The 23,536-nt window shown below is 36.6% G+C and overlaps 1 protein-coding gene and 1 pseudogene across 5 annotated transcripts in view; both read left to right on the top strand.

Annotated features, from left to right (window-relative positions):
- Positions 1-23,536, top strand: part of Pir (pirin) — a 114,229-nt gene that overhangs the window by 78,154 nt on the left and 12,539 nt on the right. For all 5 annotated transcript variants that reach the window (XM_063242983.1, XM_003463032.5, XM_013144868.3 and 2 more), the window contains 2 exons: positions 3,934-3,978; positions 12,020-12,102. In XM_063242983.1, the coding sequence (XP_063099053.1) occupies positions 3,934-3,978; positions 12,020-12,102 (128 nt within the window). The remainder of the gene's footprint in view (positions 1-3,933; positions 3,979-12,019; positions 12,103-23,536) is intronic.
- LOC134474546 (large ribosomal subunit protein eL42-like) lies at positions 17,323-20,463 on the top strand (annotated as a pseudogene).

Genomic DNA, 23,536 nt, shown 5'->3' with positions numbered 1-23,536 from the left:
AGTATTAAAAGTAAACGTAAATTCTTCTTTAAATCTAGAAGGAAAAGGGAATAGCAAACAATTTAGTCTAATGAGTAAACATCAAACCTGAACTAAGGGATGCTTCATAAAATAAATGGTCTTTACTTTTAATGACAAAAAGAAGACTGGGGGTTATTTCAGATGCAAGAAGATTAGACATGACCTTACATGCAGCATGTGATTCTGGCCTGAGAATTTGTTTTTCTTTCCTTTATAAAAGACATTACTCTGACAAAAGGCACAATTTGAATATGTGCACATAAGTATAGTAATAATATTGTACCAATGTTAACTTCATAATTTTTGTATGAGTGCTATGGCTTTTAGGAAAATGTTTTCAGAAATACATACTGCAAATCAAAGCATCGTATCTGCAAGTTACTATGAAATATTTCGAAGAACGACATTTAAAACGAAGAATGATAAAGCATATATTATAATATGATGGCTTTGGGGGAGCTGAATGAACAGTGTACCCAGCTCTCTGTAGTATTTTTGTAACTTTTCTGCATGTGTGAAATTATTTCAAGGTAAAAATGATAAAGAAAATAATTTGTTGGAGGAAGGCCAGAGAGCGAAGCAGTAGGCAGGTCTGCCTCCTGGCCCAGGCATTAGGTACAGGGTGAGGGAGTTGGAATCAGGGATGCTTTGGGATATGGCAACAAATGTGCCCCAGAGTTTGGGGAGAGGGGCAACCATTTCATAGCCCCACTGCCCCTTTCCTTTCCTCCACAGCCTTGAGCTGTGTTATGCATTTGGTGCTTCCGCAGACTATCTTTTTTATCTTCTCTCCATGTACATGTATAGGGGATAATTGCAAATCCACTGGAATAATGAACTCTAAGACTGAGACAGGAGGAAAAAGATCGGGATTAAGCCAAGGAATGTAGGCTGAGAAACTCACTAGGAATGTTTGCAATTAGGAACCTCCCTGGAAGTGAGAGCTAGTACCATAGAATATGATTTGCATATTTCAAAGAAGCATTGTATATGTTTATCTTTGGCTAAAGGAGATCTGACTTACATGTGTTGCCAACTGATTTAATCATCCTGAGGAGCAAAAGGAAAAATATGGTCTCTCTCTCAACTCATTTATTATTGCCCAAGGGCAGAAAGACAGTAGCTTGCTAGCCACACTTGTAGATGAAAGGAAAATGTAAGGTGTGTGATTCTGACAAAACAATAAAAAATTAAGAATGGCATCAATTCCTGGTGCAGGACATAAAAGTGGAAGGAGAGTTGATGTATAAAGATGAAATTTCCACAGGAGAGTGTTTTGCTGATTGAGTCCTGATCTTAGCAGAGAAATAATTCCAACAAAATTCATAAACATACAGCATGATTGCTCTTTTACAGCGCACATTCCCACAATTTGGCATTTGTTTTCTTATGAGACAGTCTTAAGAAGAAGTGCTTAATGGAAATTAGGCAAGGCTTAATAGAAGCATGTGAACACCATGCTGAGGAGAAGATAAAAGGAAAATTGCTCAGTGTTCCTAGTCCATTATTTTTAACACTTTGCTTTCCAACCAGCAACATGAATTGCATTCTAACCGGTAAGGACAGACTCTACATCATATACAATACTTCAATAAGGAGCAAAAATAGGAGAATGCATTTTAAAAACTGCCTTGGCCATTCCTTTAAGCCAATGTTTTGTCCTTCTGGGTCATGTAAAAATATTTAAGAAAGAAAAAAATTAGTCCTGGGCAACTGTTTGTGCCAGACTCTGCTTAGAGGCTAATCAGGAAGCAAAGGAGGTGGAGCAGAAATGAGAATGGAACAATTAAAATGATCCCAAATAAAAGCTCTTCTGAGCACTTGAGAGCTTTTAGTCTTCATCAAATGCAAAAGTGATTAATTTTTTAATATCATGAAAGTATGAGGGGGAGATTGGCGCTATAAATTTCATTACATCTTTATAGTGGAATGCTATGCAATCTTTCCCAAGGAAGAGTTTCTGCTCTTTGGTTTTTACATGACAGGGTATTGAAAGTGGGGCATTGAGTTTGTTGTCATTTTTAAGCAAAGATTTTATAGAGCATGAAAGAAGAACCTGGAAGAACCAACATGAAATTGTTAACCCTGCTTATGTCAGGGTAGGTATGGGGATAGCAGAAAGAATTGCAGTTTAGATATTCCTTGCTTCCCTATCCTTAAACTGTGTTTCCTTTTTATTTTATGAGAAAAAGGGAAGAAATTCATAACAAAATAATAGGAGAACAGCAGTAGCTAATATTTTTTATCTTCAAAGTAGTTGCTTGGGGTACAAGATATGAGCATAAAAATTTCTCTTTTAATCAGGAAAAATAAAGGCATTTGCACTTAGGGAAATAAATCCCAGTAATTTTCAGTGGCAGAATTTAAAAAAAAAACTAAAGAAAAAAGGAATTTTGTTGCACTATTCAATAACACAGCTAAATGGGAATAGGAAAGCTGAGCATCCTTTAGAAAACAGAGAAAGTAATGCCTTGGGAAAGCAAATCCCTCTAGAAAAGACTTCTAGAATGAGGCTATAAGTTGTTGGCATGTGTCTTCAGCATGTACAGTAAACCTCTGCCCCCATTCCCAGGGTTTTCCAAATGAATACCTCTTCCTGTGCCTTCCTGAATTTTATATGTCCTCTCACCACAATGCATGCCCATGGAACATGTTCGATCAACTATGGGACTGAGCTTGGAGGACTGTATGAGAGGGAAAAAGCATATGGTCAATGAGTAAATAATAGCATTATTTCCAGAGGGAGTAAAATTTTTATAGTAAAATCTCAGAGTGGAAAAACTGAATAGGAGAAAAAATATCCTCTGGCATCTGTCCCTGTGTGTTTGGTTGGTCATCCTTCAGGTTTTCTTAATGAGACTCAATTTAGGCTAAAATGTTACCAGGTATAGTTTTTGTTTTGTGCCATTCTTGGGTTTTTGAACCCATCCATCATCACAACTACCCTTAGAATATACTTCGTCCTTCTTTCTTTTTCTGTGCCTGCTTTTGTTTATTCTGTCACCATGTTGTTGAGTTTCATGAAGACACCAGTCTGGGCCCTGTCCTTTCGGCTGTGACCTCTGCCCTGCATTTCTTTTCCAGATCTCTTTTTTCACCGAAGACATATGGAGTGATATCTTAACTCCAGCTGGAGCTTTCCATTTTGAGATTGATGTCTCTCAGTGGAAACACAGCATCTTTTCTGAGCCATGGGTTCAGTACATACATATTCATGAAAATCAGATGTTGGTGCCACGAGTGCAAATAACAGGTTGTCACTGGATCTGGCTCTGGGCCCCATGGGTTATGATAGGAATCTGGTGAATGCTAGGTACCCTCTTCTCAGAAAAATGCACATACTTGAAAACTGTGTGGGCAGTTCTAAGGAGTTCACAGGCCAACTGAAGTCCATTAAACCCCCTCCCCAAAGATTTTGCATCCCTGCATCCAGGGAGTTGATATATACTCTGTATTAGGATAGATACAAAGGAATAAGCTTCCTGGACAGTAGAATTCAGTTAAATACAAAAACCCCATATCTTTATTATTATTCACACTTCAGACTATGTGGTGGCACCACACACTGAAGGCCAAGCTTGACTGGAGTGTTACAGTTCATAGCATGTTAGAACTAGAAGAAATCATTTGTGAAAACAAAATTTGGCTTATAGTTGTACAGTCAAATGAATTGTACACTTCGGTTGTGGGTGGCGCTTAAACATTGGAAACCAAGGTTTTAGGTTTAAGAATATATTCGTGTATGTGTGTATGTGTGTGTCAGGGGAGTGCATGTGCATGTGTGTGTGCATTTTAAGCAACTCACAGAATCAGAATCTTAAAATATATGTCAAAAAAGAAATAATGAATTTCATGTCTAATTCCTTTGGTGTTAAGGACACTAACATTTTTATGTTTCTGGTTCTTTTCCAGGATGGACAAGCTTCATTTATACCATATCTGGAGCTGTGTACATTGGTAAGTTGGAAATACTTTACTTTGGCTTCAGTTTCAATTTGATTTCTAGTACTGAGGGAGTGAAAGGTAGATTGAAATCATTTTTCCAAATCATTTAATGCTATGCTTTCTTCTCTCACAACAGCCCTCTCAATCCATATATATATATATATATATATATATATATATATATATATATATCCATCCCCAGGACAAGCTGTCACAGCTGCCAGAATGTTCAGTGAAGGAGAACATAATACCAGTCATGACACACCTAATTCACTGCACCCTGTGTACAGACAAAAGGTGTACAATTATGTGTTGTGACACCTCATAAGAGGTTGGCAACCTTCATACTGACATAGGGATGGAGCTATAGTAGGCTGTAATGGGAGCAGGAATCTGTCTGTTTCTTGAGAGGTAGAAGGGGTAGATTAGAAGTCTCAGAAGCATCTAAGATATCTCAGGGTTGGTTTTCTCCTATTCTAAGGGTTGCATATGAACTGTTTATTGAGTCTAGTCAAGAAAGGATGTTGGAGAACCAGTCGACCCTGATTTTATAGGTAAGCAATGTGAAATCTAAAGAAATGTGCATCAGGAGAGCTGGGACTAGAACCACAGGATTCTCAATCCCAGTTTCCATGCTGCTCCTTACAGTCTGTCCAGTGACAGTGAGAAGCCACACTGTCTTGTCATTTCAAATAAAAATCCCTTAGTCAACTGAGCAGCTGATGAGCCAAGGAATAGCAGGTTGGAGAGAAGGGCTTGCCGAGCAGGCTGGCTCCTGCCTGCATCCACTCTGACCCTTCCCATCCTCCTAGAAGCAGCCATGGGTTCCAGGGAAAGACTGGCAGAGGACTACTATAGCAGATGCTGTTTGTTAGTCCCCCTCCTGTATCACCGGGCTCTTACCTCCTCAGTGGCCACTGAGCAACTTTCAGCTGCTTGGATCTGTGGCATTTTTTCTGATACCTGGGGAAGCTGCTCTGCCTCTACCAGGCAGCATGAAATGCCTGGAGAATTAACATTCTAGAAACTACCTGACTTGGGTGGGATACCTGAGAGGCCTGTGCGAGAGGCCTGTTCCTAGACCTTCCAGGTAGGAGCATGCCAAGCTGCTTGCAGTTGCAGTGTGCTTGTTGAGACACCTGAAGTGTGAATCTTCCCTTCTTGTCTGACTCTCCTGACTTTCGGGCTACTGTTCCTTGGGATCACCTCCTAAATAAACTCTTTGCCCCAGAACATGGAAAAACCCAAAGTAGGAGAAACATCCTCCCATTTCCCCTCCTCATTCCCAGTAACAAGGATGGGTGGTGTGGAGCATCCCAGGTACAAACCGAGGATCCCCACTGTTGAGGCCTTCTGTGGTTGGATGCTTTCTGTCCTGCTTCTACAGGGATCTCAGTGATGAACTTTGTGACCCCTAACAAGGCTACCTCCTGGGGCAATACACTATCACAGCCAGGCAGATGACTTGTGATAACATCTGTTTGAGGCTAAACTCAGAGCTCTTTAGTTAAATCATTCTTTATGTTTTCCTCAAAGAGCGTTTAATTGCCTGAAAATTTTCTTCTGAAAATAACGGTATTTTGAACTCATTCCTGATATAGTATAAACGGGCTTTATTCCTTTTTCACTGAGTAGCATTTCAAAAGCAAAGTCTATGTATTTTAGCATTCAATGAAATACAAAAAATCTAGTAGTAGTATCATAAGTCCCTGTGCACTCATATTAAACTATATTAGCCACCTCCTGGAAGTGATGAGACATTATTTGTTTTTATGATCTGTTGAAACTCCCAAGAATCACATAACGCTTTATAAGAATAGGGAAAAAAACATGTTTGTGGAGGTAGCCCCTTTGTTTTATGATTTTGAGAGCAGAAGATAATCTGTGCAAAAGGAAAGTAATACAGAAAATGCATGGACTCTAAGGTGGTAAGGAGTGCAGAAATGCTTGCAAAAATAAGAAAAGCAGGGAGAAACAGACTTTCTGTAAAGATCCAGGTAGTAAATATTTTCATCTCGGCGGGCTGTACAGCTTCTGTTGCAACTACTCAGCTCTGCCTGTGTAGCATAGAAGCAATAGGTAAATAAACAGATGACCGTTCCATGATACTCTATGTGAATGTATTTGTCATTTATCATGAAATACTATTTTAAATTTTTTTCACCCATTTAAAAAAGTAATGACCATTCTCTATAGCAGCTGGGAATTGATTTTGGTACCAGTGACACTGCAGAGGATAAAACCGAGAAAAGTTTACAAGTAAGTTTCAAAGCAAGTTTTAAATCAGTAGTTGCAGGCTTGGTTTATGACAGACTTTTCATCCCAGAAGTTCACAAGTGAAAAGCCCTGTAAATTCTCAGGGTGAGAGTGACCCTCACATTTACTTGTTTTTCTTGAGGTGAGGCAGGGTTTTCCTGAGTCATTTCTACTCCCTCGCCTGATCCTGTGGACCACAAGTGGAAAACAGCTGGCAGGAGATATTGTTATAATCTGTGTCCTTGAGTGAAGTTGCATTTGTCTGGAGTAAACTGGACCAGGGAGAGAATCCAACTCTCAAAACTAGCCTCTTAGGACTCTGCTTTAACCAATGAGCAACCGGCCAAATGACTTCATTTGAATTTTATCTTCCTCCCTTCCTCCTACCCATCCCAGCAGGAGTGTTAATGAGAAAAACAAAAAATGAAATGTAAGAATAAATCACAGAGAAAAAGAAATGACAAAACAGACATAGCTGTTGAATGCGTACTGATTTCTTAAATAGAGAAAATTCAGAAAATGCTTTCTGACTTTATTGCCTCAATTTTTTCTTGCTTATAAAACTAGAATGGGGGCTGGAGATTTAGTTCAGTGACATAAGCACTTGCCTGGCAAGTGCAAGGTCATGAGTTTGATCCCTGGTACAAAAAAAAAAAAAAAAAGCTAGAATGGTACCAGCCAACCACAGATGGCAGGAACTGATAAACAAGTTAAATTGTCTTTTTCAGAATGTCTAGCCCCTCCAGTCTGTTGCAGTAAATATTGTAAATATATCATTAGGAGATCGGATGGAATAAATAGGCTGCAATTTGAGTTGAAAAAATAATCTGGGGAGACTGCATTAAGTGGAAATTTAAGAGGGCCATTTAAAATATTAATTGCTATAAGATGTGCTTCAAAAGGACACTGATAGATTTAGTTAGGTTAAATTAATGCAGCAGTCAGAAGGGTAGAAGAGTTTATGTCCTGTGTCCTTGAAGCTTGGTACACTTTATCATCTTGAATGCCAGTCCCTTAAAATACTCAACGTCATGTAGTACTGTTTGGTGCTTTAAAAAACACTTTCAGAAATATAAAAAAAGTATTTGTTTGTGGTTTTTGAAATGATAGCTAAGTGGCTTATGAAGACAGTAAAATGTCTTCGCGTATTTAAGTAAGTAGTTATTCATGCTTAGTTAATGCTCAACTTTCGTTTGCAGTTCTGGGTGGTACGAACTTTAACGGAGTCCTTGGAAATCACAATAAAGCTTGGGAAACACACATGTATACAACAGGAGCCCTCTTGATTGTCTTCCACTTACTCCACTAACTGGATTGACCAGAGCCTTGAGGAAGAGGCCTAGCAATAGCAGAGTTGTAGTGCATTTAAAACATGTTCTGTTTTTCTCTGAGCGTTCCAGCCAGTGCACCAATAACTGCCACTGTGTAATTTAATTAGACAGTATGAAAATTAATGAAATAAGCAATGAAAAGAGGTCATTTTTCTAGTTAAATGCGTAGTATGGTGAATTGGTAATTCAAATGTCTTTGAATTAATATGAGAGAGACGACAGTAAGAGATTAGGGGAAACTAATAATCTAGTGACATTTATGTGGTACACAATGAGTGTGCTTTAAAAAAGGAAGAAAATGTTTCTAACCTATCAGCAGACTCATTTTAACTTCCTTTATAAAACTGTAAAGGAAAGCACATTTACACTTTAAAATAAAAGTGTTTGAGGCAGTTTGTCTTTTTCAATTAAAAATCTCTGTCAGGTTAGAAGACTTCAACCTATATATATATATATAAAATTGATGGGGTCCAAAGCTCCAATGGCTGTATCAGAGTGTGTGGAGCACAGAGTAAGTGAGCCAGCAGTTCTTATGAAAAGGACAAACAGAAAAAAGAAAGTCGGCTCATGCAGAAAGGATGTATTACAATTAACATAGCTAAATTTAAAATAAGTTTTAAGGTATTTTTTTCCTTTTATGATTAGGTAAAAAAATTGCAATTAAATTGTTTTTAATTAAATTTTCCTTAAATGCACTACTAAGTTTAACATTCCTGGCAAAGATTTCCAATGGAAACTATTTACTATCTGATTTGGCTCTTTTTATAGTTGAAAGTAGTCAGAAACAATTAAATGTATTTTCTTTGAGACTTATTTTAGTTTCAGGAGATAACCAGATGGGTGAAATATCATAGGAATGACCTGGAAATGGAGATAGAATCAGTCTTTGCTGTGACCCTGTTTTAGACATTTCATATAATAACAGAGATGAAAGGTACACTTAAGATTATTAACCTGGAAACTTGACTCCAGTGTGTATAAGAAAGCTCTGCCCCACGGTGGAGCATTTCAAATGGCTTTGTTGTATATCACCACTGTGATTTCTTTCACACATCAGTGAGAGGAATGGGCAACAGTTGCATCCCATATGAAGTTAGCATGAGAGTCCTTTGAACAAGCTGAACCCTTTGTTTCTTAAGTTAAGACTTCCTTACAAACCAGTCAATGAACACTGCTGTCAAACAAGCTGTCCTGATAGGGGTATAGAGAAATACCAGCTCAGCTTATTTTGAAGGGCTATCTGTTGTCAGCTCACTTTACTGAAATAGTGAAGGAATTTATAAAATGTTTTAGTCTATGTCTCATAAGACATTCTGCATGATACAAGGAGGGCCAAGGAATGGACCACATGGGTAATGCGTGTTATGAAGGAATTAGTTGAAGATAAAGAAAGACATGGCTCATTGCTCCCAGGAGATCGCAGTAAAGCACACCTAATAAAAATGTTGCTCCACATCACAGTTAAATATTAGCCAACTCTAAATGTGATTCTCTAACTCCCAGACTTTTCTTTTATTGCCAAGTCCTGAATAAGTGAAAAATCAATTGAGTCCTATCATTTACTTCTCTGACATCTGTGGTCCTATATCTTTCTTGTTGTGGCATTTTTACACATGCATGTGACATCTTCTGACCTGTATCTTTGATGGAAAAGAAACATTTAGTATATGCTAGGGCTGACCTTTGCCAGGCTGCAAGAGCTGATTGTGAATAACGTTCCTGACCTCATGCTGGTAACTTGAAATTGCCCAAACAAGAATTTACACCATGAAAATTGTCACACACTACATATTAAGGTTATTCTCCCCCCTAGTGCCGGAAAAGCTGGTTATTAAACATTTACTAGCACACCACCGTGCCTGAGACAGAGCTTCTTAATCTTTTCTGTCCCATGGACTTTTTTGACATCTGCCAAGCATCCGCCACAGAATATTTTTAAATTCAGTGAAGTTATTAGGATAATGTTACTGGATACTTCGTTTTAGAAATGGCTCACCAAATAAATGTATTTCAGGTCCTCCTTACCTTGAACAAAAAATTAAACACAAGGCAAAATCAGTGCTAAAATTTTATTTGAGAAGTGGGGATGAGGGAAAGCAAACCTGGGCTGCACAAGCGAGGAAATTAGAAAAGCAAATAGAAAAGTACACCCTGGGTTTAGGAGACTCAGGGCCGGTTACTGAAAAGAGTCAAGGGCAACAGACTTCTCCTGGCGTCTGTGTCCTTGTATGTCATGCACAACGTGTGGGAACCTGTGAGAAGTTCTACATATGGGAGTCTTGAGAGGCGGGGCTGTATTGATCCTGGAATCCTGGCATGCCTCTCTTCCCAGCTAACCTAAGCCATACCCTGACTCCTATCTCATTAACAGTAAGTTTTTCATACAGTTTTGTGTGTGCTTCTCTGGTAATATTCGAAATAACTTGCTGTAGCAGTAGATCTATTTTAATTCTAAGTCATGATTTTCAGAAACTGTATTTTGAGACATCTACAATACTAGCATGATATTAAACTTACTCCAGTAGGAGTGACCAAGTCATCACTCTAGCTAGTACTAGTGTGGTTTGTTAACTACATTCATGATTGAAGAAAAGCTATATTTCAATATTGGTGTTAGTAAAAATGTATGTGTCACACCCTGAATTCTGTGTGCAGAGCCTTGGAAAGCACTTTGACTCCATGTTGATAACTCTTGCACTATCAGAATCCTATTTCATATTTTCAGGCATCAGCATGACTCCTGATGTCTCACCAAAGTAGAAATGAAAAGGAAGACATCTCTACAAAATATAGCTATGTTTGGGCTTCAACCAGTATGCCCCAAATTCTTAAATTATTTTTCTGTTTCTATAATAATTCATTGGCCTACTGTTTTCATTTAAAGTTATTTCATAATTATTAAACTTTAGCTCCAGCAGGTCAAGTGAATGCCCTTATTCATATCCCCGAATATAATATAGACATCAGACCTTTAAATATCTTTAAAAGTTGGTCACTCCTCCAAAACAAAAGTTGATCACCCCTCCAAAACAAAAGTTGATCACACTATTTTAAATCTGTCCTCTATCATTCATTCATGTGGCTATGTTTTTTTTTTTTTTTACCCAAATGTAAGACCCACCCCAAATCTCACATTTCTCCAGCTTTCTGTGGCTGTTCTCACCCACCTTGGCTCCTCCAGCCTCCAGCCTCTTCCTGCAGAACTTCTGTTGTAATCATTAGGTCACCACATGCTCCCTTTCCTGTGACAATCGTGTTAGACTCTTCTCTCCCATTGTTGCCAAGTCCTCTAGATTCTTTTTCAGCACTATGTTTCTAACCCATTCCTAGCAATTCTCACTCTCCCAGTTCAGATTATAGCTCATTTTCACTTAGACTGTGGCAGCAAATTCCTAACAATTCATCATAACTTTGGTCTTGCTCCCTCCAATTCACTCTATACTTTACTTCCAGAATTATTTTTCCAAGACACGGATTGGATAATTTCACATATCCTCTTCAGTGGCTCTCAGATTCACACAGAGAAGCATGATGTTTAAGGTTTCCTTAGACTTAAAACCAGACTGCATTTTCATCTTTCTTTCCAGAGGAATGTTTGAGCAGTGGTAGAAGGTTTACAGTTTTTCTAGAAATGCCCATGAGTTACACTTACCTTATCTATCTGCTTTTCTAAAATGTCCCCTTTCCCAGCTTTGTCCCCTTTTAGGCCTATGTAATTCTTCTCTGTTCTAGACTTACGTCTCCCACAACAAATTTTCAGGGTTCCTGTTTTCTCGATACATTTATGAGTAACTTATTATTACCTTCAAGTGTCAATTTCATTCGTGTTATTTCATCTGTGGCCTTAGTACAGAAATTTACATCTTGAAGACCTCCGTACCATGTTTAGAACAAGGCCTTGTTCACAAATTAATGGCTAGTATTCAATGACTATCCAATTTATTTATTTTTCAGATGAATTCGTCTCTGGTTATTTTGTGTGCATATATTTCATTTACCCCAGGGTGATTTTGAATTACTTGTATGCAAGAAATCTACTTTGTCCTTCTTTGTGTTTTTGCCTTGTACTAGGTACTTGTAGGTGCTCAATACTTGTTGAAATTTATTAATGATGGCACTTGATAATTTTTCTAAGCATGTTTACTTCTTATGAGGTTTATAATTTACCCAAGGACACACTCATATGATATGTAATGCCAAACTCTTTGCCTTTCAATTGAATTATTAGGGCATGTAATTTAAAGTATAAATGAAAACACACTGCAAGTTTACCAGTCTATTCTTTTCTGCACTGAACCCCAACCAATTTTAGCCTTTAATAATAGCAGATACAATTAACTAAAATTTAAGAGGATTCTGAGTCTGTTAGTTCTGAAATTGAAGCTAATTTTATGGTGGTATTTGACCAACGTGTAGCCATAGGATAAATATGCTATCATAGGTATTAAAGGTCACCCTTTTTCTAGGGCCTGATGATGAGCAACAAAAAATAGAACCTCATCACACAGCAGTGCTTGGGGAAGGTGATGGAGTCCAGGTGGAGAACAAGGTAAATATTAAAAACTTTATATCTAATTAAGTTGAACTTTCTACAGATTTCCAAAAAAATGCTTAAATGTTCTATAGAGCTAGAAATTTTTTTCTTTCTTTCTTGGGGAGTAAATTATTCTACAAGTTTGTCTGCCCCTTTCATTAATTTCTATTTCTGGTGTTTTATTTTATTTTATCGTATCATATCATATCATTATCATATCATATCATATTGTATTGTACTGTATTGTATTGTATTTGAGACAAGGTTTCTCTGTGTAGTTCAAGCTGGCCTCACTATGTAATGCAGGCTGGCCTTGAATTCATAAGGCTGCTCATGTCTCAGCCTCACAAACACTGGAATTACAGGCATGTGATACCATGCCCACCCAAAGCTTAATGTATATTGATTCTTTATCTTCTGAGATCAATGAAGTCAGTCACTGTTTACTCATACATGTTTGATTCTAGAGACAACACATCTTTATTATCTCTTAATTTTCCAAAATTGATTAATTTTTCTTCTAGCATAAGTGAAAATAGCTCAGCCATCTAGAAGTATAAATACAGATTTGTGTGCATACTCACATGAAACCCTTGGAAAATAATATCAGTTTGGAACTGAGGGGAGCATGTGATGTGTTTCCTAGTATTTTCTTGATGAATCTCTGCTTTAAATGAAGTTTCTAATATCTTGGGAGCCTTGAGAGGTATTTTTCCCATTTCCAAGTTTCTGTCTCATGTCTGTTTCATTTCACTAAGTAGATCGCTCACATTCTTGTGAATCCATTAAGCCCATATGACTACTTTGTGTCACTAACAAGAAGGGTTGTGGAGCTAATTTTGCAAAAGCTCTGCAAAGGTGAATTTTGAAAAGTAGAGATGAGAACTGTTTCAGTCTATAGGTGACTGACAGAAGGGCAGTCTAACGCACTTCTGGCTCGCTGACCCTGGCATTATAGAATGCAGTGAATGTTAGAAATTATTATATCATGGCTCACCTTTTTGGCAGCTCACTTTGTGCTGCTTTAATCATCTGCAGCACTTCAGTGAACTGTGAAGTAAACAGAAGAAAAGTCTCGTGGGTACCAGATAAAATGTGTATCACAGGGTCTGTGCTCTCTAATATTACATTGAACCATATGAAACTGCCACTTTGACCTACAAATGTGGCAATTTCACAGGGTTCAACCTAATACAGAAAAGAAGCATGAACTCTATACATAGGCCAAAACCTACTAACCTCAAATTAGTTTGTCTTATTAACTGGTTTAACTTGGCAACCACAGTTCATCCTGGAATATAACAATACAGACAATAAGCACTGGAAGCTAAAACAGAACACCAGAAAGAATTGATGAGCGGAGCCAAAAGGACAGCTGGGGATAGAAACAAATCAGCTGAAACCACCATTTCATTGGCAAGCAGCACTCCTGGCTCAAGGGACATTCTGTTATATGCAATTATATCATTATTCTGTGTAAAACCATAACCGGTTTCATCAAAACCTTAGAAGATTTCTGTCGTAACTGATATTTAGAGGAATGAGCATTTAAAGAGGGCGTTAGTTGCTGATATCCATAGGATAGTAAAAGTCCCCCTTAGATTGCAACAGGAAAGAGATTGCGAAGATTTGAATCTTGGCTTTGTTTCTTGTTAGCTATGAAACTTTTGTTAGCTATGACACATTTTTCAACTTCTCTGAAATTCATTGTTTTTGTCCTCAAAATTGAAATAATTGGGGCCAACTACATGAGCTTGTTAAGAATATCTGAGATTGTAAATATTAGTAGTCTATTCCAGATGTAGCACAGGGGTCAATAATTGGTAAAAGCCAAGTACAAATGTATTTTCATATATACTTCATAAAGTTTTATTGGACCACAACCATAAGCATGAACTGCTATTTTGTCTATGAATTCTTTCACATCATAAAAGGAGAAGTCAATTGTTGGCACTGAGACTGCATGACCCAGAAAGATTCATAATCTCTTGCCCTGCGTAGAAAAATTTGCCAAATCATGCTATTCAGGTATACAAAAGTTGCACTATAGGTACCCAGTACTGATCCAAACACTGAATTTAACAGTCATACCACATACATGTCATTTAGTGGCGAATCAGAGCCTCAGTTCAAAAGGCCAATGAAGCATAACAGTTTCTACTGCTAGAAAGAGGTCCCCAGGGACCAGAACTGAGTCAAGCTTTAAGCTTTCATTAACTTTAGGTAGAACTAAAGGATGGATAAAGAAACTGTGACTTTCTATTATTGCACTAACTTACAGGCAACAATGACAAACCGATTTAGTCCCCATCTTTGTCCTGGGTATGTTTTTCCTCCACTTTCGCTGTAGATCATTTCTGTGTTCTCTATCATCACGCTCATCTTCTTGATTAAACATCAGTTTAGGCAGTTTCTTCATGTGAATCTTCAGGGCACATGAGAAAGGTAAGAAATGAATGATGTAGAAAATCATGTACTCACTGTGCTCCAACTTTGCTTGCTCTATGTTAGTATTTATTTGAACTTTCTCAGGCTGGCACATGTCAGCCTACCAGGAATCCTGACTTCCTCACTGAGTGAAGCGTCTTTTATGACCGTAATTCTGAAGTCTGCCTAAAGCAGGGAGCAACTGTAGAGACTTGCTTAATGATAGCTTTGAGTGCTTAGCCTAGACTCTTTGAATTCTTGGAGAAAGCCTAAAGCACAGTGCCTTCAAATAGACTTAAATTTTTCAGAGTTTTTAGAGATTGGAATCAACCCCAGGCTACTCTGGACATTTGATTTTGGATTTGGACCATTTGCTCTGGAATAACCTATTTCAAGGGCGAAAGCTTCTGGTGTTGCTTGGGCTGACAGTTGGCATACAGGATGGTGATTGCTCCAATGACAGCTGCATGGATAGGAACACATAAACTTGATATGAAATACTCCATCCCATATTTAGATGCAGATGTGTACTACTGTCCTCATTAGATTAGCAAATAATCAGTTGTAGTACACTGAGCTAAAGAATCAGTTCCACATTGGCTGTCATCAAAACCATCCACACTTGAGAGTAACTGTTCTTAAACTGGTGTTCTTAATGGACAACTCATTAAAATAGTAAAGATTAACAGTTGACTAAATATAACACTTGATCCAAATAACCACTGAAAGTCACAAATAATATAAAACACCATACTAAAATGAGAGACAACTGTTTTGCTTATTTATATGTAAAAGTTGGTGATGATCAAACCATTGATTTTTGAAACTAATAACAGTTAATTGTTTTATCTTTCCATTGGCACAAGAAATGTAACAATGAAGTCTAGTAAAAACAATTTCATGCATTTAAGTTATGCTAAAGTTCAGTTTCTCTTTGGTAATCTTTTCAGGTACTATATCACTAAAATAAATGCTACTGTAGCAAAAGTATGCCCTTAGATTAATTGTCAAAGTCCTACTGTTATCTCAAACTTTTTATTTATAGTTAATCAAACAAATTGAGTTAGAAACTCAGTTTAGAAATTTTCATGACAGTTAATGAATCACAGGACTTTCATCTGACTTTTACAGGACTTTTACATTTGTTGTTGGTATCAGTTGAACTCAAAAGATATTTGGCAATAATATCTTAATAATACTTAAGGAATAATCAGCAATTCTAAAAGCTGAGCTTTAAAGTAAGCTGTGAAGAGCCTAATTGTAAGCCCAGAGCTCCAAGAAGGTGCCCAAAATAAAAGACATGATAGAGGCCCTCCAAAGATTATGAATTTTATTTAGGGTAATTGTGCATGAAAACAGTCAGTTGGCCTGTGTTACTTTTGAATGAATTTTCTCCACCAAATCTCATACAGGAATTGACTTAGAATTACATGCGGGCTCATGTAAACATTAAACACATTTCATTCTCTTTGCTTTTGTATGATTTTCCTCATCTGACACCATAGAAAAGTTCACCAAAGTAATAGCAACTGGGACTTTGAACCATATCAGTATTCCACTAAATATCCAGAAAAATGATCAGATTTTATCAAAGAAGACTACTTAAGGGGAGCAAAAATCATACATTTAAGAAAAGAAAAAGACATAAAAGAGATCTGGTTTACATTAAAAGAGAGGGGCCACTCAGAGGTTAAATTTGCGGAAAAGTCATTGAAAGAAGCTTGGCACAGTCTCCAGATTTTTTCAATGATAGAACACCCAACTCCTCAACTCCTGGAAGTTAGTAATTTTTCATTTCAGACAAAATATATGTAGCACTTTATTTTACTGTCCAAGTAATACTTGGAAACTCATCATTTTATTTGAGTAATATAGAAAATCAAAACTTGTATTATTAAGACTTTTTCATTTCAAAATATGTAAACCATATTATGATTGGCATTTCAAGATCTTTCTTCTGAGTTAAGAAATTTATAATCTAAGGAATTAACACATACATAAAGGAGGTCAGCTTCTCTGCCTGCTTTCAACCCCTAACATTTTTTCTTTGGTTCCTGTGCCTAGAAATCAAGTATGTCCCTTGCTCTCTGCAAAAGGGAATCCTTAAAACCCTGTTAAATTACAGCCTCTTTTACAGCAATTTAAAAATGATGTCTCCTGTTTGTTTTCTGCTTTTATTAGTGCATGTTTGCAGTATATAGTATTTAGATTTATCCTCTGGAATTGGTACGTGCATAAACACATTTTAATACTTTTTATCTTCCCCTCCCTTCTGTCTCCTCTGGGATGCATTTTCAGTATACACCGTATCCCTCACTCGATCTCTCTTTTCTTTTTATTCCTATTATCTATTGTTATGGTTTGTGTTCTGATGCCCCCCAACCCCCAATGCTCATGCAATCATGGACCTTATAGAATGCAGCGTTCATAATTGGTTCATTGTCTACCACTGGGATTGGTGATGTGAATGCTACACCCACTCAAGGGCAGGGCTGACATAGAGTGTAAGGGCAGGAAGAAGGTGTGTCTTTTCTCTTTTTTGCACTGTTCACTCTTGCTGTTTAGTGGGGCTCACGAATGGCAGCCTGCCATGCCACTCAGCCTTGGAGCCAGCTGACTATGGACTGAAACTTCCAAAGTTGTAAGAAACAAACCTTCCCTTCCCTAATTTTGGGCATCAGGTATTTTGTCTCAACAACAAGAGAAAAGTAACTAAGATAGCTATCTTTTATTTTACACTTCATTTATATTTTAGGTTTCTCGTATAAGAGAAACCATGCAGTGTTTAAGTTTGTGTGTCTGATTTATTTTGCTTAACATGCTCTCAAGTGCATACATTTTCCTACAAATGGCTCAAGTTTAGCCTTCTTTGTGGGAAAGTAGTACTCCATTGTGTGTAAATAATTATAATCCAAGATTTGGCTATACTGTTATGAAGATGAGTATCCATGTATCACTGTAATATGTTTTTAACTCTTTGGGGAAGACACCTAGGAGGGGAATAGCTGGGTCAAAGCGAATTTCTTGTTTTTGTATTTTGAAGAATCTTTATACTGATTTTCATAATGGTTGTACTAGTTTGCATTCTCACAAACAATGAAGAAGTCTTTCCCCACAACCTCTACAGCTTTTGTTATTATCTGATTTCTTGATGATGGTCATTCTTTCTGGAGCAAAAGGAAGCTCAGTGTTGTTTGAATTTACATTTCTCTAATAGCAAGAGATACTGAACATTATTTCAGAGATTTATTGGCCATTTGTATTTCACTTTCTGAGAAGTGTTGGTTCATTTCAGTTGCCCATTTTTTGATTGGGTCTTTTATTTGGGGGAATCTAACTTATCTGAGATTTTCCCCATTCTAGATAACTGAGAAATAGCCAGAAAAAATTTTCTTCTATTCTGTAGGTTGTCTGTTCACTGTTGGTTGCTCCCTTTGTTATGCAGTAGCTTTTTAATTTGACATGACAGATGTGATTGCATTTGTTGATTCCTGGTGTTTGTGCAGTTGGGGTACTATTCAGAAAGTCATTGCCTACATCCATGTCTTCCCCCAATTTGTTTCTCTTTTCATATCTACGTATTTGATCCATTTTGACTTTGTTAGTACATGATGAGAGGTATGGGTCTAGGTTCAATCTTCTATATGTGGATAAACAGTTTTCCCAGCACTTTATAAAAGAGGCAATCTTTTCTCTAGCATATATTTTTTACCCTTTGTCAAAGATCAGGTAGCCTGATGTGCCTGTTTCTGTTTCTGCATCCTCAATTATTTTCCATTAATTTGAATCTGTTTTATTGCTTATACCATGTTGTTGTTATCACTGTAGTTTTGTAGTATAACTTGAAGTTCATAAATGTGATGCCTCTACCCTTGCCTTTGTTGCCCAGGATTGATTTTGCTATTCTGGGTCTCTTCTGGCTCCATACAAATTTTAAGATTGTTTTCTCTTTTTCTATGAGGAATACTACTGCTATTTATATTGGGATTGCATTGAATCTATGTATCAGTTTTGGAAGTATGGCCATTTTGGTGTCCTCAATTTCACACTAAAGTTTCACCACTCCAAAACCCTTAGAGAATAAATCTCTTCCTACAGAGTTTTTAAAATTATGAAGTTTTTAGTAAACATCACATCGATTAAAAAAATTATTTCAGTTAGAAATCTTCTCTTGTTTCTTGTCATGCTGATAGCACTCCTAGAAACATGGTTAATGTTCCTAAGATGTACTGGATTTTCCGTAAGAAGTGCAGCAAGCAGCAACTTCACAAAGTTACATGTGACATGTAGGAAAGATCAGGATTGCTTGTATGTCCATGGAATGCAGCATTATGTCAGAAAGCTGCGTGGCTATGGTGGGCAGGCGAAGCCAATTTTCCAGATAAAGGCTAAAACTTCAAAGAAACTTGTGCTGAAATTTAAATTTGTTAAGCCCAACTGCAGATCTGAGAAAATGCTGGCTGTTCAGAGATGGATGGATTTTACACTTGGAGGAGATAAGATGAGAATGGATCAAATGATCCAGTTCTGTGCTGCAATTTAGACAATATGATTTTGAGGTTATGTTTAATTCAGGAAGAAGAAAAGGAAGAGAAAGAAGGTGATGAAGAGGAGGAGGAAGGGAGAGAGAAAGAAAGGAAAAATCTTTTTCTTTGGGCATAGATTATTCCATGCATACTTTATTCATAACATTGCATCATCCATATGCATATTAGTTATTGTCCTAAGTTGTAAAGTATGTCTTTGAAGCCTTCTGGCTGCCAGACTCAGTGGCCCTAAACTAATTTTTCAGCTTCTGTGTACCATTTTTATAGCTTGTTTCCATTTCCATCATTAATGTTAAGCTGTCAACTTTCTTGCCTTGCTCTACAATAGTGCTTTCCTATCTCGTAGCTCTGACTCTCTTGCACATCTGATAACCCCAAAGTCTAATTGTTAGAATGTTGTATAAAACAAAAGAAGGGATTGAGTGAGGATGTATGCTTAAATTGAAGCAACAATTTTAGTATATAGACTTTATGACATCTGATTTTTTAGTGCATATTAATTATAAGATTAACAGATTTAATTGTGATATTTGCATATACTTTGCACATACTTTGCACATATTTTGATCGTATCTAACCCCTATTACCCTCCTTTACCTTTCCCCACCCTCTTCCTTTCCTGTAATAACATGAGATCTATTTTTATAATTTGAATTAATAGAAGCTTTTTTAGGATTCCTCTTTGATTTTCAGCTGGCTTACATTTGCATATTTTGATAGTTAATCGGTTTATGGATTGGTAAGGTGATGATGTATGCATAAACACACACCTGGGAAAGGTTAAGAATGGCTTTTTAAAAAAATGTGTGGAAGTGATTGAAGCATCAGTTAAGTAAATTTTTATGCAGTTTTTTACAGTATTGGGAATGAAAACCAGAGATGCTCTACCACTGAGCTATATCCTAAACCCTTTTTTTTATTTAAAGGAAAAAAAAACAGTATAAGGGTACAAGTAATACAGAATTACAAAAAAAATGGTAAGAAATCACTAGTTAATAGATTATATATTGTCATCTTAGAAATAGTTGTTCAAGTTACAGGATTAAAGCACACAAAGTGGACATTCAAACAGTGAGACTGCAAACAGTTGTATTCAGTGATCCAACAAAAACTTAGTAATATGGTCATCTATCTTACATTCCTAAACACACTTGCAGTTGTATCCTTTAGAGCACTTTTTTCCTCTCCTTTTTACAACAAAATTTACACATTTTGGGTTTTATTACTCCCATAGTTCTTATTACATTTTTTGGAAGAGAATAAAACCAAATATGACAAAACAAAACAAAGCAGTCAGTCAAAACAAAGGATAGACATAGCACATGATGTAAAAACAGAATACAAGGTTATCAAAAATGGTTACCATAATGCTTCTTACTTCCTTAAAAAGAATTGACTATATCATTAGGTATAATAAAATTTAACAAAACAGTACAGAACAAGACCAATAAAACCTAAATATTGGAAACATTACAGGACTGCAAAAGAAGATAATAGTCAAACCAGAATGGGCGTCATAGTGAATCTTATTGCCTTCAAAGTAGTTGCCTACACCCTCAAACTTGATACTATCAAACAGAACAGAACAGAGTATAATCAGTCAAAACAAGAGTGGGAGTAATACAGGGCTTCAAATCAAGTTAATAGGAAATCAAAAAAGTTACTATAATATATCCTGCTAATTTTTTAATTTTTTCCCTTAATTAAAAAATAATAAATAAATAAATAAATAAGTAAATATTTTAATGAAAGGGGGGAGATTGAGATAAAAGAGCACATAACAACATAACAATACAGGTGAAAGCATGACAATTTCAGCAACCTAGTGCTTCACCACAAGATAACCCGACTTAATAGTAGTTACCATAGTGTCTCTATCCTTGAAATATTTGAATGTAACTTTGTATACTATAGCATCAAACGTATCAAGACAATGTGAAACCATTCAAGGGGATGAAAGTATTACAGGGTATTTAGAACCTGCTAATGGAAAATAAACAATGGTTTCTATATTATCTCTTTGTCTATAAAAACTTTTGTTTATGCTATCAAGTATAGTAAAATCCAGTAAGATACAACATGATAAAACCAATGGAGACAGAAGAGCAACAGTTTGGTGGGACTTCAAAACAAGATGATGCTAAATCAGCACTAGCTATTATGATGTCTTGTTTTCTTCAAAATAGCTGTTCACTTCATCACAGACAATAATATTAAACAGCCCAGAATAAAGCCATTCCAATTAATGAGTGAAAACTTTATAAGGCTTCAAAGGCACATAATGGGGAATCATGATTACCACATACTTTTATATATTTGAATCATTTCTTACAATAGGGAAACTATTCGGCATTCATACATGTGAGTTTGATTTATTTCGCTTATGATTATGATCTCAAGCTGCGTCCATTTATTTATAAATATCTCAATGTGACCCTTCTTTATATCTGAGTAGTACTTCATTGTATAAAGATATCACAACTTTTTTATCCATTCCTCAGTTGATGGACACTTGGGTTGTTTCCAAGATCTGGCGATTACAAATTGTGCTGCTATAAACATAGGTGCACATATGTCACTGTGGTATGATGCTTTCAGTTCTCCTGGGAATATGCCTAGAAGTGGAATAGCTGGAACAAATGGGACTTCCAATCCCAGCTTTTTGAGAAATCTCCAGACTGACCTCCATAATGGTTGCACCAGTCTACACTCCCACCAACAGTGCAGAAGAGTTCCTTTTTCCCCACAGCCTCTCCAGCATTTGTTGTTGATGGTTTTCTTGATCCTGGCCATTCTTTCAGGAGTGAGATGGAATCTCAGTGTGGTTTTAATTTGCATTTCTCTAATGAGTAATGATGATGAACATTTTTTCATGTATTTATTTGCCATTTGTATTTCTTCATCTGAGAAGTATGTATTCATCTCAGATGCTCATTTTTGGATTGGATCTTTGAATTTTGGGGGTCTGATTTTTTTTAATTCTTTATATGTTTTAGACAGAAGTCCTTTGTCTGCGGGGAGAGTTCACTAAGATTTTTTCCCAGTTTATGGGTTTTCTTTTCACTATGCTGGAGATTTCTTTTGACATGCAGAAACTTTTTAATAAGAGGTGGTCCCAGTTACTGATTCTGGGAAGTATTTCCTGTGCGGTTTGAGTCCTGTTCATGAATTCTCTACCTACCCCTATGTCGTCAAGGTTTCTACCCAATTTGTCTTCCAATGGATTTAGTGTTTCTGTTTTAATATTCAGATCTTTGATCCATTTAGATTTTAATTTAGTACATGGTGATAGGCACGGATCTATCTTTTAGTTTTTGGCATACAGAGAGCCAGTTTTTCCAACACCATTTATTAAAGAGACTGTCGTTCTTCCAGTGAACCTGTTTGGCTCCCTTATTAAAGATAAGACGGTTGAGTGTGTTTGTAGTTGTGGTTGTATCTTCTAATCTATTGAATTGATCTTCGGCTCTGTTTTGATTCCAGTACCATGTTGATTTTACTACGGTTGCTTTGTACTATAACTTTAAGTCAGGGATTGTGATGCCTCCTGCCTTGCCTTTGTTGCTTAGAACTGTCTTTGCTCTTCTAGGTCTGTTCTCACTCCAGATTAATTTTAGGAGTGATTTCTCTAGATCTATGAGGTATGTTGATGGTATTTTTATTGGGGTTGCATTGAATCTGTATAAGAGTTTTGGGAGAATGGCCATTTTCACAATATTTATTCTTCCTATCCATGACCAAGGGATGTCTTTCCATTTTCTGAGATCATCTTCAATTTCTTTTTTCAGTGTATTCTAATTTTCCCTATATAGGTCTTTCACTTCTTTTGTAAGAGTAATTCCTAAATATTTCATTTTTTTTGGTTGCTAGTGTGAAGGGTGTGGCTTCTCTTATTTCTCTCTCTGTGATTTTGTTGTTAGTGTATAGGAATGCTATTGATTTTTGAGTATTGATTTTGTATCCAGCTACATTACTGAATTTGTTTATTATATCTAAGAGTCTTTCAATGGAGTTTAGGGGGTCTTCGATGAAGAGTATCATGTCATCTGCAAATGGTAATTTAACTTCCTTTCTTATCTTTACCCCTTTTATTTCTCTCTCTCGTCTCATTGCTCTCGCTAGTATTTTCAGTACTATATTAAGTAGGAGCAGTGATAAAGAACATCCTTGTCTTGTGCCTGATTTTAAAGTAAAGGCCTTCAATTTTTGGTCATTTAGTATGATACTGGCTGTTGGTTTGTCATAGATGGCCTTTATTATATTGAGGTAAAGACCATCTATCCCAATTTTCTGTAAAGTTCTTATCATGAATGAATGTTGGACCTTATCAAAAGCTTTTTATGCATCTATAGAAATGATCATGTCATTCTTACTTTTGGCTTTATTGATATGGTGGATTATATTTATTGATTTACATATGTTTAACCATCCCTGCATGCCTGGGATGAATCCCACTTGGTCATGGTGGATAATCT

This window comes from Cavia porcellus, unplaced genomic scaffold (assembly GCF_034190915.1).
Source record: "Cavia porcellus strain 051 isolate PalLab524CR breed Dunkin Hartley unplaced genomic scaffold, mCavPor4.1 scaffold_33, whole genome shotgun sequence".
Classification (NCBI taxonomy): domain Eukaryota; kingdom Metazoa; phylum Chordata; class Mammalia; order Rodentia; family Caviidae; genus Cavia; species Cavia porcellus.
This window is presented reverse-complemented; position numbering and strand designations above follow the sequence as displayed.